The sequence below is a fragment of the Coccinella septempunctata genome, chromosome 3 (genome assembly GCF_907165205.1).
Source record: "Coccinella septempunctata chromosome 3, icCocSept1.1, whole genome shotgun sequence".
Classification (NCBI taxonomy): domain Eukaryota; kingdom Metazoa; phylum Arthropoda; class Insecta; order Coleoptera; family Coccinellidae; genus Coccinella; species Coccinella septempunctata.
The window spans coordinates 19,610,064-19,624,452 of record NC_058191.1 but is presented as its reverse complement, the minus strand read 5'-3'; the positions used below and the strand labels follow the sequence as shown (position 1 = coordinate 19,624,452).

At 41.5% G+C, this 14,389-nt stretch overlaps 3 protein-coding genes across 4 annotated transcripts in view; 1 reads left to right on the top strand and 2 right to left on the bottom strand.

The window, feature by feature from the left end:
* Positions 1-14,389, bottom strand: part of LOC123310584 (cytosolic carboxypeptidase 2-like) — a 799,664-nt gene that overhangs the window by 271,526 nt on the left and 513,749 nt on the right. The gene's annotated exons all lie outside the window — the stretch shown is intronic.
* On the bottom strand, positions 7,493-13,364 carry LOC123310589. The gene is made up of 6 exons (XM_044894139.1): positions 13,191-13,364; positions 12,924-13,096; positions 11,804-12,052; positions 10,128-10,408; positions 7,894-8,078; positions 7,493-7,710 (listed from the first exon to the last, which is right to left on the bottom strand). Exons 4-6 carry the CDS (start codon positions 10,181-10,183, stop codon positions 7,562-7,564), a joined length of 390 nt encoding a protein of 129 aa, XP_044750074.1. The 5' UTR covers positions 10,184-10,408; positions 11,804-12,052; positions 12,924-13,096; positions 13,191-13,364; the 3' UTR covers positions 7,493-7,561.
* LOC123310587 lies at positions 9,236-10,121 on the top strand. The gene is made up of 2 exons (XM_044894138.1): positions 9,236-9,731; positions 9,852-10,121. Coding segments are annotated over exons 1-2 (423 nt in total). The 5' UTR covers positions 9,236-9,310; the 3' UTR covers positions 9,854-10,121.

Sequence of the window (14,389 nt, the reverse complement as noted above, 5' to 3'; positions counted from 1 at the left end):
GGTCCTGGATGTGAAGCTCCGATGTTAGGCGGTGAATGGATTTAAGGAGTTTCCTTGAAGGTGAGTTGGTTTGTAGGTAAGTATGTAAAATACCAATTCTTCTCCTAATGTATTTTATTTTTGTTTCCAGGCGAGTTTTCCAGGGTGGTGTGTTTTCTGTTATGGGCACTCGTTGTCCATCTCTTATTTGCACTCTGTTTTCCTCACATACTGTTATTGTACCGGCGTATACATAATCCAAGATTTCCCCCAGTGTTAATTGGTCGTTCAAGCGTGCCTTCATTAGATTATTCACCCTTTGGACAGTCTCAAAGATCTTATGTGAGCCCTTCAGCCTTGGAATTCTGGCCCTTTCTTGAGGAGAAGTTCCCATATACTTCTGTATGTTTCTCTCGGAAATTATTGATGTTCTACTTCTCTTGGGGCTTGTCTCATTGTTCGTGTCTGCTTCATCCACGCTTGTCTCCCATGCTACAGTTTCGGTGTTCCGATCCTCATCCGTCACAACTGGTGCGTAAGGTCTAATGCTCCGTTGAATGCTGTCTAGTTCAGTTCTTGAAAATTTTTCCCTGTCGAGCATCCGTTTGACTTTGTTTGAGAGAAGATTTGCATACGACTGCTTCTCTGGATTGATTTCGTTCCAAGTTGTTGTTAAAATTTCACGATAAGTTCTCCCAGTTGCCTGTTGTAGATCTTGTGCTTTAAAATGAGCGCGCATTAAAAGGATATTCTCCTCCTCTGACCAGCGTACTCTCCCATCTCGTTTTTTTTTTTTTTTTGTGTAGCAGGGGGAAAATCTGCAAGACAGACGAACCACCCTCATCTCCTGAGGGGGAACAGTGTGGGGTTTCTCACTCTCCTGAGCTCGAGACCCACTAAAAACCCTACTGCTTCTTGAATTTTGGTTCCGGGCATTTGCCTATAAACCGTTCATCTCTTGGTCGGTTTTCTTCTCGCACACTATCGTGCTGGGATTTATGTGTTTATCCTCTATTGGATTAACACTTTATTGAAATTTTCAATAAGTTTCTGTTGTTATTTTAATCTCTTTTTAATTGATCTCTTGGTCTCCTTCGGTAAATTCGCATTCTCCTTTTGTCTTCCTCTGGGTCGTAGTCCACTAGTCTCCTGAGTTCTTGATTCGGATGGTTTTTCGCTGTTTCGAATAATTTCTCTGCTTTTCTGTTCATGAATTCCGTTATGGTTTCCCATTTCAGGTCCTTATAAATCTGTCTATTCCTGACAAACCAAGGTGCATCTATTGCACATCGTAGCAGCTTGTTTTCAGTGGCCTGAATTCTTTTGATATGGCTCTTTGCCGCGAAACCCCAGGCAACTGATCCATAAGTCAGTTGAGGCCTAGCAACGGCTTTGATTATCTTCAATTTTGTCTCTTTCGACATGTGGCTTCTTCTTCCTATCAGAGGATAGAGTCTATTCATCGCTGCTTTCGTTTTGTCGATTGCTTGTTTGATATGACTTTTCCAAGTAAGTCCTTTGTCAAGTGTTATTCCTAAATATTTGGCTTCATTTTTCCAGTCGATTTCTTCGCCGTCAACATCCAGTTTCGTTGTGGGTCGGAGTCTTCTCTTCTGTAGTAATATTGCTTGGCTCTTTTGTCCATTGAGCTTGATTTTCCACTTTATGCACCAGTCATTTGTTTCGTCAATCGACTCTTGTAGAACTCGTTCTATTATTTCTGGATTTCGGTGTCGAGTTGCTATGCCTGTGTCGTCAGCATATAACGTTAGCATGGTTCTTGGATTTTTCGGAATATCGTGGATGTATATGTTGTACAGAAGTGGCCCAAGTACTGATCCTTGGGGTACTCCAGCCTCTATATCTCTTGTTGAGGAGCATTCTCCTCCCACTTTCACGTAAAATCTTCTATTTTTGAGATAATTCCGTATCAACTTGCATATTTTGATCGAATATCCAGCACATCTCATCTTATATATTAATCCTTCATGCCATACTCTGTCGAATGCTCTGGCGACGTCTAGTAAAACAAGACCTGTAGCTTGTTTATTTTGGAATCCCTCTGTTATGTACTCTGTGAGCCTTAATAATTGTTGTTCTGTTGAATGCTCTCTTCTGAATCCGAACTGTTCTGGTGGAATTAGTTTCAGATTTTCGGTTTCCTCATTTAGCCTCGTGGCGATAATTCTTTCTACTACTTTTCCTAAAGCCGACAGTAGACTTATCGGTCTGTAGTTTTGTGGAAACTTCTTCTCTTTGAATGGTTTATTGAATACTATGACTTCTGCTGTTTTCCATTTTTCTGGGTAGTGTTCTGTCCTCATAATTCCATTCGCGATATTAGTTAGAGAGGCTATACCTTTTCTAGGTAATTTCTTTAACATAACATTCGTTATTTTATCGCTTCCGGGAGCTTTCCTCTTCTTCAAACTTCTAATTATTTCCCTGATTTCATTTGGCGATGTTGGCTTGTCTATTTCAGCAGTCGCTGGTAATTCATCCATTTCTTCATCATTTTCTTCAACCAGTTCTTCCAAATCTTCATTATCGTCGTCTATCCTGTAATTTATTCTCGATTCTCGTTCGATCGAGTCCGCCAATGCATCTGCCTTATCAGTATTGGTATAAGCCATTCCCCTTTCTCCGTGTAGGGGTGGAATTTTAGTTTTTTCTCCTCGTAGGCTTTTTTGCATTCTCCATGCAGAATGATCGATTGTAATCAGTTCTTGAACCCTTTTGTTCCATCTGCTTGTTCTTAGATCTTTCAGGGCATTTTTCAGAACTTGGCTATGTCGGTTGAGGTTCCTTCTATTTAGATCATTTTTGTTCATCCTATATATTCTTCTGAGTCTTCGATTTTCTTGTATAAGATCTTTTACTTCTTTAGGCGTATCGCCATGCGGATGACTTGGAGCTGGTCTCTTCACTCTTCTCGTGCTTTTTTCGTGAGCTTTCAATATACTCTCTTCCAGTTTATCAACCGCACATTCCAGATCGTCTGGAGTGTTTATTGTTGGAATTTCTGTTATTTCCGATTGTAATAAATGGCTGTATTTAGTCCAATTGGTATATTCTCTTATTTCCAGCAGTTTTTCTCTTGGTTCTTCTCCAATTGTCAATTCCACGGGATTGTGGTTTGAGGTTCCATCGAGAATTCTTGAGTTATATTTTTCAATATCGCGATATCTATTACATCTGGTATTCCTCTTCCAAAAGCAAGATATGTCGGTAACTCTGGTCCAATAACTATGGCATTTTGTTTTTCGGCGAAATCCTTGAGTTTTTTGCCATTTCTATTCTCTGTTATGCTATTCCATAATGGGGATTTACAGTTGAAATCTCCGATGGAGATTTTCGGGTTTGATCCTTCCAACATGTTGTTTATCTCTTCTTCCAATAGATTGTTTTGTGGTGGCTTATACGCCGAGGTTATTTCGACTCTTTGCCGATTTAATTCGACAACAATCGTCACTTTTTCTGTTTTTCCTTGTGTTTCGTCGGATCTACTTTCAAAGTAGTGTTTCAGATCTGTTCTCACCAATATTGCTACTCCTCCTCCGGTGTTTGTAATTCTGTCACATCTATATGTTTCATAATTCATGAAATTCAGTCTTCTGTTCCGGTTTATTCTTGTTTCCTGTAGGGCCATAATATCAGGTTGTCTTTCTGATTTTATTTGTTCTATCTCGGCTTTCCGAGTGTTGATCCCGTTTATGTTCCACGAGATTATCTTGAGGGATTTCTTCCTAATATCCGTAAAGTCCATTAATTCAGTTTCAAAGTGGGAGATTTTGTCATATTATTGCGGGTCATTTCCTCCCTCAAGAGGTGCATCTCACCGACCAACTGTGACACAGTTTCAGTCAGTTTGACTATTTGAGCTTTCAACTGCCCATTTTCTTCTCTGAGCTTTACAAGCTCCTCCTGTTCGCCTTCGCTGAACTCTTCAGCATCGGTCGCTTCCATGTAGGAGCCCTCATTATCTGAGGTTTCCGACATGGTTTTATAATAAAAAATCTCAAAATATCAAATAATTTGAAAATAATAAAATATTCAGAAATCTTCATTAAAATAGTCTAATATAAAACTATGGTATAAAGCCGAATGTTCTATACGCTATGATAAAAATCAGAAAAGAGTGTAACGATACTTGATTGTTTTTAATAAAAATCAAGCCTCGTTTTAAATATCCGTTTGCCTGAATTTTCCAGTTGAAACAATGTAACACCGTCTGATGGAGATTTCAGTTTCAATATAGTTGTTCCGTTTCATTTTGGAAATATTTTTCAGAATCCTGATTAATAAATTCAAATTCCGTATAATTGAAATTTCCATCATTAATCCGCCGTAAGAATCCAAAATAAAGAAAAAGTGTCTTTCTGCATTCGGCGTTGTTTTTCCGTCCACAAAAACACACCGAATTCAGTATAAAACAACGTGGATTGCAGATAACGACAGTTTCTTTTACCGATAAAGAGATAACCGCCACCGAGAATATTTCTTCTGGGGAGAATATTCGAGAATTCCGAATTTTGAGTGCAATTTTGATCACGTGACCGTCCACATGTTGGAGAGTTAATAAATAGGACCGCACCACCAGACGAGAATTAATTCATTATTATTCATTCGGTAGTCATTCGTTATAATTCATGATTATTCATTCGGTAGTCATTCTGCGATTCTGTTTTCAGTCTTGATTCAGTAGTGATTCTTTTCTTGATTTCTTCGTGATTCTTTAATTCATTTCCGCTTTAAATAAGTCTGTCTTCGTATTGAAGTTTTCCTTTGCTTTTCTTTATTTTTTTCTGCTAAGTGGTGGTGTGACCGTACCGGAACAAACTGTAAGTCTCTTCTTGATACCGCATACTTCGTGATTCAAAGTTGCATTCTTTTATTTGTTAAATTGTGTTAATCCTTGTTGTTAATCCTCCTGTTTAACGCAGACTTCTGTCGCCTGGTTCTCTGGTGAACCAAGACCAGTCGACGGAAATCTCGAAGTTTTTCTACTGGTAATGCTTGGCGTGTGACACCCAAGGTTGCCACAGAAAGACCACAGTAACCTATCCCGTCCTACCCCATTTGTGTTCCGTTTAGACTTCCCGTTTAACGCAGACTTCTCTCGCCTGGCTATCTGGTGACAGAAACCAATCGGCAGAAGTCTCGAAGTTTTTCTACTGGTAATGCTTGGCGTGTACACCCAAGGTTGCCACGGAGAGACCACGATAAACTACCCCGTTATCCTGTAAATTGTTGCATTGTGTTTCACCTGCATCAGCCCCGTCCCGTTTATTAAATAGTTTCAAATTCTGATTGGCCTGTACACTGAAAATCACTGGAAGTGCTCGGGATCAAACCCATTGCTAAATTAACCGATTACAGAGACTTGAATCTTTCTGAGACACCCGGTTGCTGTAAATTTTGTGTAAACCCCGTACATCCGTTATTGTCTCAGAAGGAATCAAAGTGACTGCTATTAATTGTTTGCTTTCTTTAATACCTGATAGTTTGACTGAATATAGTTGATTTGAATATTCTTTAATTCATTGATTTCACTTTCTGATCACCGTGACAAGTTATTACATTTCTGTTTTCCTTATTTTTGAACTTGGCCATCAGCTGAATATATTTCTTGACTTGGAAATAACTGTATAGTTCACTGTAAGTTAGATTGTTTTAATAAATTCGGTTTTAAAGTACTTGTTATCGCTACCACCTTAGATAAACCCGAACTCTGTCTCCGACTAGTAGGTACCTGGGTGGGTTTGCTATTTCTCCCTATTAAAAGAATAGCTGGCGCTCGAGATTAAATCCTTTTCCCCGACCAAACCCGTTACAAAATTGGCGCCCGAGCAGGGACTCTTAAAACCGGGTTTAGTTTTGGAATAACTTCTTTTTTTTATCTAACCGAGGAGAATAGTTTTGAACGGTGAACCATACAAACCAATTTATTCAGCTGTTGACTTGCAAGAAATATTTTATCCGGTTTATATTTCTGAAATATAATTTATTTAGATCGGTTCAGTGACCGATTGGCTGATTGCGTTGAGTTAACCTATCTTGAGTTATAATAGAACATCACTGGTAACCTTTAACAGAACCGAACAGTTAACCAGCTATTTCTGATAACCGTACAATATTGAATTGACTTTGATTTTCACACGCTTATGATTTTCACTTGAATAATAAAACTGACTGTGTTTTCTTTTCCCTTTCCCCCTTTGATTTATTTGCTGGTTGACAAGTGTTCATTATAACTCTGATAGTTTATTGTGATTATAACCGCATTGGACGTGTTGTTTCTCTGATTACTTTATTTTATTTGAAACCGTTGATACACTGTTGGTGAATTATTCCCTTTGAATTAGGTGAGCTTGAACTGAAAGTAGCTTCAGAAAGGTAAAACTGTAAGTGAACCTGAACCGAAATAATTTTCTTGGCTGTTAAAACCGATAGTGGACTTGGTCTGAAATATTTTGTTGACAGGTAACCTATTTCTTTGAACAAGTGTTAGGTTAACAGTGAGCTGTCAAGTGACCGATAAATAGTGAGTGATAGAATAATAGGTGCTTCCTCGATTGGACATTGATTATTAATCCGGGTTTCAGTGAATAGTGTTGAGTTAATTATTCATCCGGGCCTCAGTGAATTTTATTGAATTAATTATCCATCCCGACTTTAGTATACATCCGGACTTCAGTAAATTTTTGAATTGATTATTCATCCGGACTTCAGTGAATTTTATTGAGTTAATTGTTCATCCAGGCCTTGGTGAATTTTATTGAATTAATTATCCATCCGGACTTCAGTAAATTTTTGAATTGATTATTCATCCGGACTTCAGTGAATTTTATTGAGTTAATTGTTCATCCAGGCCTTGGTGAATTTTGTTGAATTAATTATCCATCCGGACTTTAGTAAATTTTTTTTTTTGAATTGATTATTCATCCGAGCTTCAGTAAATTTTATCGAGTTAGTTGTTCATCCAGGCTTTAGTGACAGTGATATTTAATCGGACTTAGTGATACTGAAACATTATAACCAGTGTTGAATTATTCTGTGTGTTAGCTTTGAACTTTAACTTTACATTATTTCATACCGGGCATCGAACTTGTTGAGTGTGTTACTGGATCGTGAGTCGGGTGGCAAGATAGTTGAACTATATGTCATTGAACATGGATGTGAACAGGCTGCTCAGTGATGAATTGACTTATGAACTAGAACTGAGAGGACAGTCAATACCAAGCACTGTGATGACAAAGCGGAGTCTACTACGACAAGTGTTACAGTCAGACATACCGCTACAGCCTTGCACATCAATGAACCCCACACTGGATATCGACATTTGCCAAAATAAACTCACCGATCTAGTAGAAGCACTTCAAAATTTCAACCACGCTAATGCGGCTAACGAATTTTCGCGAATATTCACAAGATTAACACACATTCAGGGAAGACTGAATTTTATTATCACTTCCGATGAAACACAGTTACAACTGATCGAACAACTGAAGGCGACTACAACTAGGGCCTTGGAGGCGCTGGAGCAACTGAGTAGTGGCAACACCCGTGGACAGCCATCCAGTCAGCAGGAACGGTCCCTCTTGGATGTGGAGGTTCCCAGTTCACCTGGGATGTCCCCGATCCAACCGGAAAGAGCTGAAACATCCCTGATTGATCTTGGAGATGGGGTCAATCTTCCGATAGCTGCTGGTGTCTCACATCCTGGTACACCTGTAAGGAATAAAACATTAGAACATGTCATGAACGAGACAAGGCGGACATGTACAGCATTACTGCGGCAGATACCGGCATTACCTGTCACCCAGTCACAGGACTGTGGGACAGCATCACCTGAAGATCCGACACCAAGAAGATGGATTAATTCTACCCGCAGAGTGTCTTTTCCGCACTTACCTGCATCTTGTGTGAGCTCTGGCAGGACCATGACCAGAGAGAGAATACCATTAGAGCCGGAACCTCGACCGTCACCGGTGCCAACCATTCCTGTCCACAAATGGAATATTTCATTTGGTGGCACAGGTAGTGTGAGCGGCTTCATCGAGGAGGTGGAGAGATTGGCCGAATCTCGCAAGGTGCCCCTAGAACAAGTGTTCGAGTCAGTTTATGAGCTACTGCGGAAGGATGCCAGGGATTGGTTCATCCCCAGGAGGGGTACATTCAGGAACTGGCAGGATTTCAAGGAGCAACTTAAGGAAGCATTTTTACCGGTGAACTATGAGGAGAACCTGTTGGAAGAAATAAAAAGGAGAACGCAGGGCCCTGATGAAAAACTGCTGATGTACGTCACTCGAATGCAGAATTTGTTCCAGAAGCTAACATACAGTAGACCAACCGAATCGGAACAAATCCGAATCATCAGGCAGAGGCTGTTACCGACCCTACAACAGGCCTTAGCATTCCAGGAGACTAACACCTATGATGAGCTCCTGCGAAAAGGAAAGGTTTTCGAGTTAGTACAGTGGCAAATGAGCCAGTACACCAGGCCACCTTCGAAACCAGGTCTTCTTGACGAGCCCCACCTGACGTATCGTCCGTCCCAACAAAACCGACAACAGGCCACTTTCTCCTTGGACACCGAAAACATATCAGGAAACTCAGAACCACCAGTACCAGTAGGTCACAACAGACCACAAACACCGCCGTCACCGCCTAGAAACACCCAGCCAAGACCGGATCGACCAACGGCACGAGTCGACAAGCAAAATACAGGTTCACCCAACCGAGCTCCATCACCTACACCAACACGACGATCAAACCAACAAGGAGACCGACAGGAAACACAAGGAAACCGGACTGACCCACCGACAAGGAAAGTATCTTTCCAAACACAGTGCTTCCGATGTGGTGAATACGGCCACATGCGACGGGAATGTCGAGGACGACCGAGGTTGTTCTGTTCTCGTTGCCAGAGGAAAAACATTCGCTCAAGCGATTGTCCATGCCGCCCGGAAAACTAAAGGGAGGTATGGAGAAGGGGTCGACCATATCTCCGGGGACGCTGACTCCTATGGCATCGACCGTGTGTAACGACAACCGTCCGCTGGTGGAAGTAAAAGTAGCCGGGAAGCGCTACAATGCACTGATTGACACCGGAGCCACGAGGAGTTTCATCAGTCAGAAGGTGGCAGAACAATGCGAACGCAAAGGAATTACGAGAGAACCCGTTGGGGATAGTTTTGTGGTAGTTGCCAATGGTCAGTATACTGCGACGCCGAAACTTTATACCACCGCCATACACATCGCTGACTATTCTTTGACCGACATAAAGTTTTTGTTGGTATCTGATTTACCGGTAGACCTCATACTAGGAATGGACGTACTGGGAGTGTACAATTTTTCCCTTAACCTTAGCACCGCCGAGTGCTATCTGGAAGGCCGACTAATCTCCAAACCAACACCTAAAGTGGGAAAAACTGTGGAGGTACACGCCACTGGCGAACACTTGCTGGAACTGACCAAGGCACAGAAAAAGAAGTTGGATGCTTTTCTCGCCAGAGAAATGAAGGAGTTCGAGAAGTTGTCCGGCACCACGAAACTGATAGAACACAAAATCAAACTCAAACCTGGGACAGAACCGATTAAACAGCGATACCGGCCACAGAATCCGAAGATGCAGGAAATCTTCAACCAGGAAGTAGATCGAATGCTGGCTGAGGGAGTTATTGAGCCTTCTAAGTCGCCGTGGAGTTCACCTGTTGTGTTAGTCAAAAAGAAGGACGGTAAATACCGGTTTTGTATCGATTTTCGAGCAGTCAACGAAGTGTCCGTTAAAGATGCGTATCCGTTGCCGTATATTTCGGGAATCTTGGACAAATTACGCAGAGCCAAATACATTTCGACGATTGACTTGAAACAGGGATACTGGCAAATACCGTTAGAAAAGGATAGCCGGCCTATTACAGCATTCACGGTCCCGGGGAGAGGACTATTTCAGTTCACCGTCATGCCATTCGGCTTACACGCAAGCCCAGCCACGTTCCAGAGATTCCTGGATACCGTAATAGGTCCCGAAATGGAGCCCAAAGCGTTTGCCTATCTAGACGATATAGTCGTTCTAGGGGAAACCTTTGAAGAACACATGGAGAACTTAAGGGAAGTATTCAGACGACTAAGGGAAGCCAACTTACGTCTCAATCCCGACAAACGTGAGTTTGTCCGGAAGTCTCTGAAGTACCTGGGACATGTCGTCACTTCCGAAGGCATCTGTACGGATCCGGATAAAGTGGCATCCATAGTGTCATTTCCTGCTCCCAAGACCGTCCGAGAGTTACGCCGATTCCTGGGTGTTGCGAGCTGGTACCGTCGATTCATCGAGAATTTCTCCAATGTAGTTTCTCCGCTAACCCTGCTACTCAAGAAGAAACAGCGGTGGAAATGGGGAGAAGACCAGCAAAAGGCTTTCGATATCCTGAAACACAAGTTGACTGAGTCACCGATATTGGCTTGTCCGGATTTCACCAAACCGTTTGTGGTACAAACAGACGCCAGTGATACAGGCCTAGGTGGAGCTCTAACACAAGTGATAGATGGAGAAGAAAGGGTAATTGCCTATGTTAGTCGCACATTAAACCCAGCCGAGAAAAACTATTCAGTATCCGAGAAAGAATGCCTCGCCATCGTATTTTCCATAGAGAAACTACGTCCGTACCTAGAGGGATTCCATTTCACGGTCATTTCCGATCATATGAGTTTAAAATGGTTAAATTCTATAAAATCACCGTCGGGAAGAATTGCTCGATGGTCCGTTTTTCTTCAACAGTTTGATTTTGAAGTACAGTACCGTAAGGGATCCCTGAATAAACTTGCTGACAGTCTGTCCCGGAATCCCTTACCGTCCGTAGATTCCGTATACCTGGCCGAAGTGGAAATTCACTGCCGATGGTACAACAGGAAACTACAGGAGGTTCAGAAGGACCCAGGAGATTTCCCAGATTATGCCATAATCGATGGGAAACTGTTCCGACATTTTTGGGATGCATCAGACTTCACGGAAATTGGAACTGGACAACCCTGGAAATTATGCGTACCCACCGAACAGCGTTCCGAAGTACTGAAGGAGAATCATGATTCGGAACTAGCCGGACATATGGGGATCGCCAAGACAAGTTCCAGGATTGCCCGGAATTACTACTGGCCTGGTATGTTCCGAGACATTGCGAAATATGTTAGAAACTGCACTTCGTGCCAACGCTACAAAGTTTCGCAACAGAAAACTGCTGGGAAGATGCAACCACACAGGATGGCAGATGCACCATTCAGGGAAGTATCTACAGATATCGTCGGACCGTTACCCCGAAGTAAAAAAGGTAATTCTTACATTGTGGTCATGCAAGATCGCTTCACGAAGTGGATCGAGTGCCGCCCGTTGCGAAAAGCTACAGCCAAAACCGTTTATTCTGCGTTATACGAACAAATCATCCTGAAATATGGATGTCCGTCCGTTGTTATCTCCGATAATGGAGTACAGTATGATAGTAAGTTATTTAAAAACAGCCTTCAGGAACTGAATATAGCTCACAGATTTACCCCACCGTACTCACCACAGTGTAATCCGGTAGAAAGGGCAAATCGAACCCTGAAAACTATGATTGCACAATTTTGCGAAACCGATCAGAGAAACTGGGATGAAAAAATAGGAGAATTAGTTTTTGCTATTAACACCGCTAAACAAGAGTCTACCGGGTTTACTCCGGCTTTTCTGAATTTTGGCAGGGAACTAAATGTCCCTAGGGCGATTTATTCGACAAACCCCCAAAATGACGAAAACAGTAACCCAACCGAGGTAAATAGAGACATGACTCACCGTACAGAACAAATCCGGCACCTACAGGAAGCACATGAGTTCGTGCAAGCTCGCTTGTACAGGGCTTTTGAACAGCAGGCTCATCATTACAACTTACGCCGTAGAGAAGTTCGCTTCCATGTAGGTGACAAAGTTCTCCGTCGCACAAATCCGTTATCATCCGCTGTCGACAGTTTCGCAGCTAAACTGGCGGCAAAATTCGTCGGACCGTATACCGTTATTAAGGTAGTTTCTCCTGTAGTGTATGATCTGAAAGATGAACAGGGTAAGAAGGTTACCAACATCCATATTAAAGATTTAAAACCGTTTCACTCAGGATAGAGATATTTTTACTGTTCACCCGTTAATCAAACATGATCCCCAGTCATGTGAAATTTCGTTTTATTACCGTTCCGTTAACCATCACACCGGTGATTTGACAAACCCTTTGTCAATATCCTGACAGCAACCGTCACCGTATAAGATTTCATATCCTATTCAGTTCACCGAACAAATCAGTATCTACCATGTCATCTAACTAGAAACAATACTTTCTTTCTACATTTTGTTCAGTGGATTGAATGGATTCATGATACCGTTCAAGCTTTGCAATTACAATTGGAAAACATTATCAAATGGTCAAATTCATCTAGATATAGCCAATCCGTTCAGCAGCACCGACATGTCAAAACGATATAAATTGTCATCTGTCTGTGTTTCTGAAAGGTACATCCTGTAGACAGAGCAAAGCACAGCTTGAAATCCGTTACATTCATTATTCTGTGAATTCACAAGGTTCCGAGACAAACCGTTGCTTTAAATATTGTATTCAGAGTAGTTAAGATGAATAACGATTAACAAATACTAACCGTACTACCTTAAAAACTGGATAGATAGTCTGAATTGTATCTAGTTCTCTACTACTGTTCTCCTGTATAACTTTTTCTATGAAATTGTAACACCGATACTGGTGAAAGTGCATATCCGTGATCTGTTCAATTAATTCTACCCAAGAAAACTGGAAAAAGCTCTGTATACTGTCAATGTTCTACTGTTAAAACATAACCTATGTGGCAATTAAGTATGTTCTAGGATATCAATTACTCCAACGAGATTTAAATGAGTTCAGCTGTTAACCTACCTAGCGGGGACTGTCGGATCAGAGAGCCTCCACCATTCCTCCGTCAGGGATTACGTTCCAACTCCGAACAATATTCTGGCACACAGTGAATGTCCACATCCACCTCCAGTGTTTTGAGAGGGGTCCAATTCACCTTCAACAATGAGTGATGTCAAACTTGGGTACATTTCCACCTACAACGAGAACACAAGTTAGTGAATGGTTCTTCCCACTTGAAGTACTAATTGAAAGAACTTTGGTTTGATGAAGGGGATATTCGAAACTCACCTGCTTGACCCATCTTCGTAGTCAAATGATACACCGAACCAACATCCAAGAAGGAAACAGTGCCAACAAGTGGTCAACGTCAAAGATGCCTCATCAGCCCATTTCATCGTGAATGATAGTTCCCTAAAATCCAACCGTTAATAGGAAATGGAACAATCGATATGGAGTACTCACCGTTATGCCACCGAACCAACGACAGTCATAGAATGCCACGGAATAGGTTATGTCAAACGTCTACCGACAATCGGATCAAAGATCACAGATCACACGCACTTCGGTCCATAGCTAGGGACGACACCTATCACGGAGCGTAACACAGATCGCAGAGTATGGATCATGGATCATGGATCGGAGAGAACCACTTCTGGAAGGAGCGCATACCGGACGATTACGGAACTACGCCTGTGAGCAGATCCGGATATCACTTGTATTGTACTGTTTAGATTAGGATGAGAACTCTGTAAGGGTGAGATAGCGAGCACTTAACCGACTTGAATTTCCGATTAATTTTTTTTTTTTTTTTTGTGATGGGCCAGTTACCCCTTATTAAATTGAACTTGTGTCTTCAACGCAACTTCAATTTTTCCCAGGGGAGGGGGATGTAACGATACTTGATTGTTTTTAATAAAAATCAAGCCTCGTTTTAAATATCCGTTTCCCTGAATTTTCCAGTTGAAACAATGCAACACCGTCTGATGGAGATTTCAGTTTCAATATAGTTGTTCCGTTTCATTTTGGAAATATTTTTCAGAATCCTGATTAATAAATTCAAATTCCGTATAATTGAAATTTCCATCATTAATCCGCCGTAAGAATCCAAAATAAAGAAAAAGTGTCTTTCTGCATTCGGCGTTGTTTTTCCGTCCACAAAAACACACCGAATTCAGTATAAAACAACGTGGATTGCAGATAACGACAGTTTCTTTTACCGATAAAGAGATAACCGCCACCGAGAATATTTCTTCTGGGGAGAATATTCGAGAATTCCGAATTTTGAGTGCAATTTTGATCACGTGACCGTCCACATGTTGGAGAGTTAATAAATAGGACCGCACCACCAGACGAGAATTAATTCATTATTATTCATTCGGTAGTCATTCGTTATAATTCATGATTATTCATTCGGTAGTCATTCTGCGATTCTGTTTTCAGTCTTGATTCAGTAGTGATTCTTTTCTTGATTTCTTCGTTATTCTTTA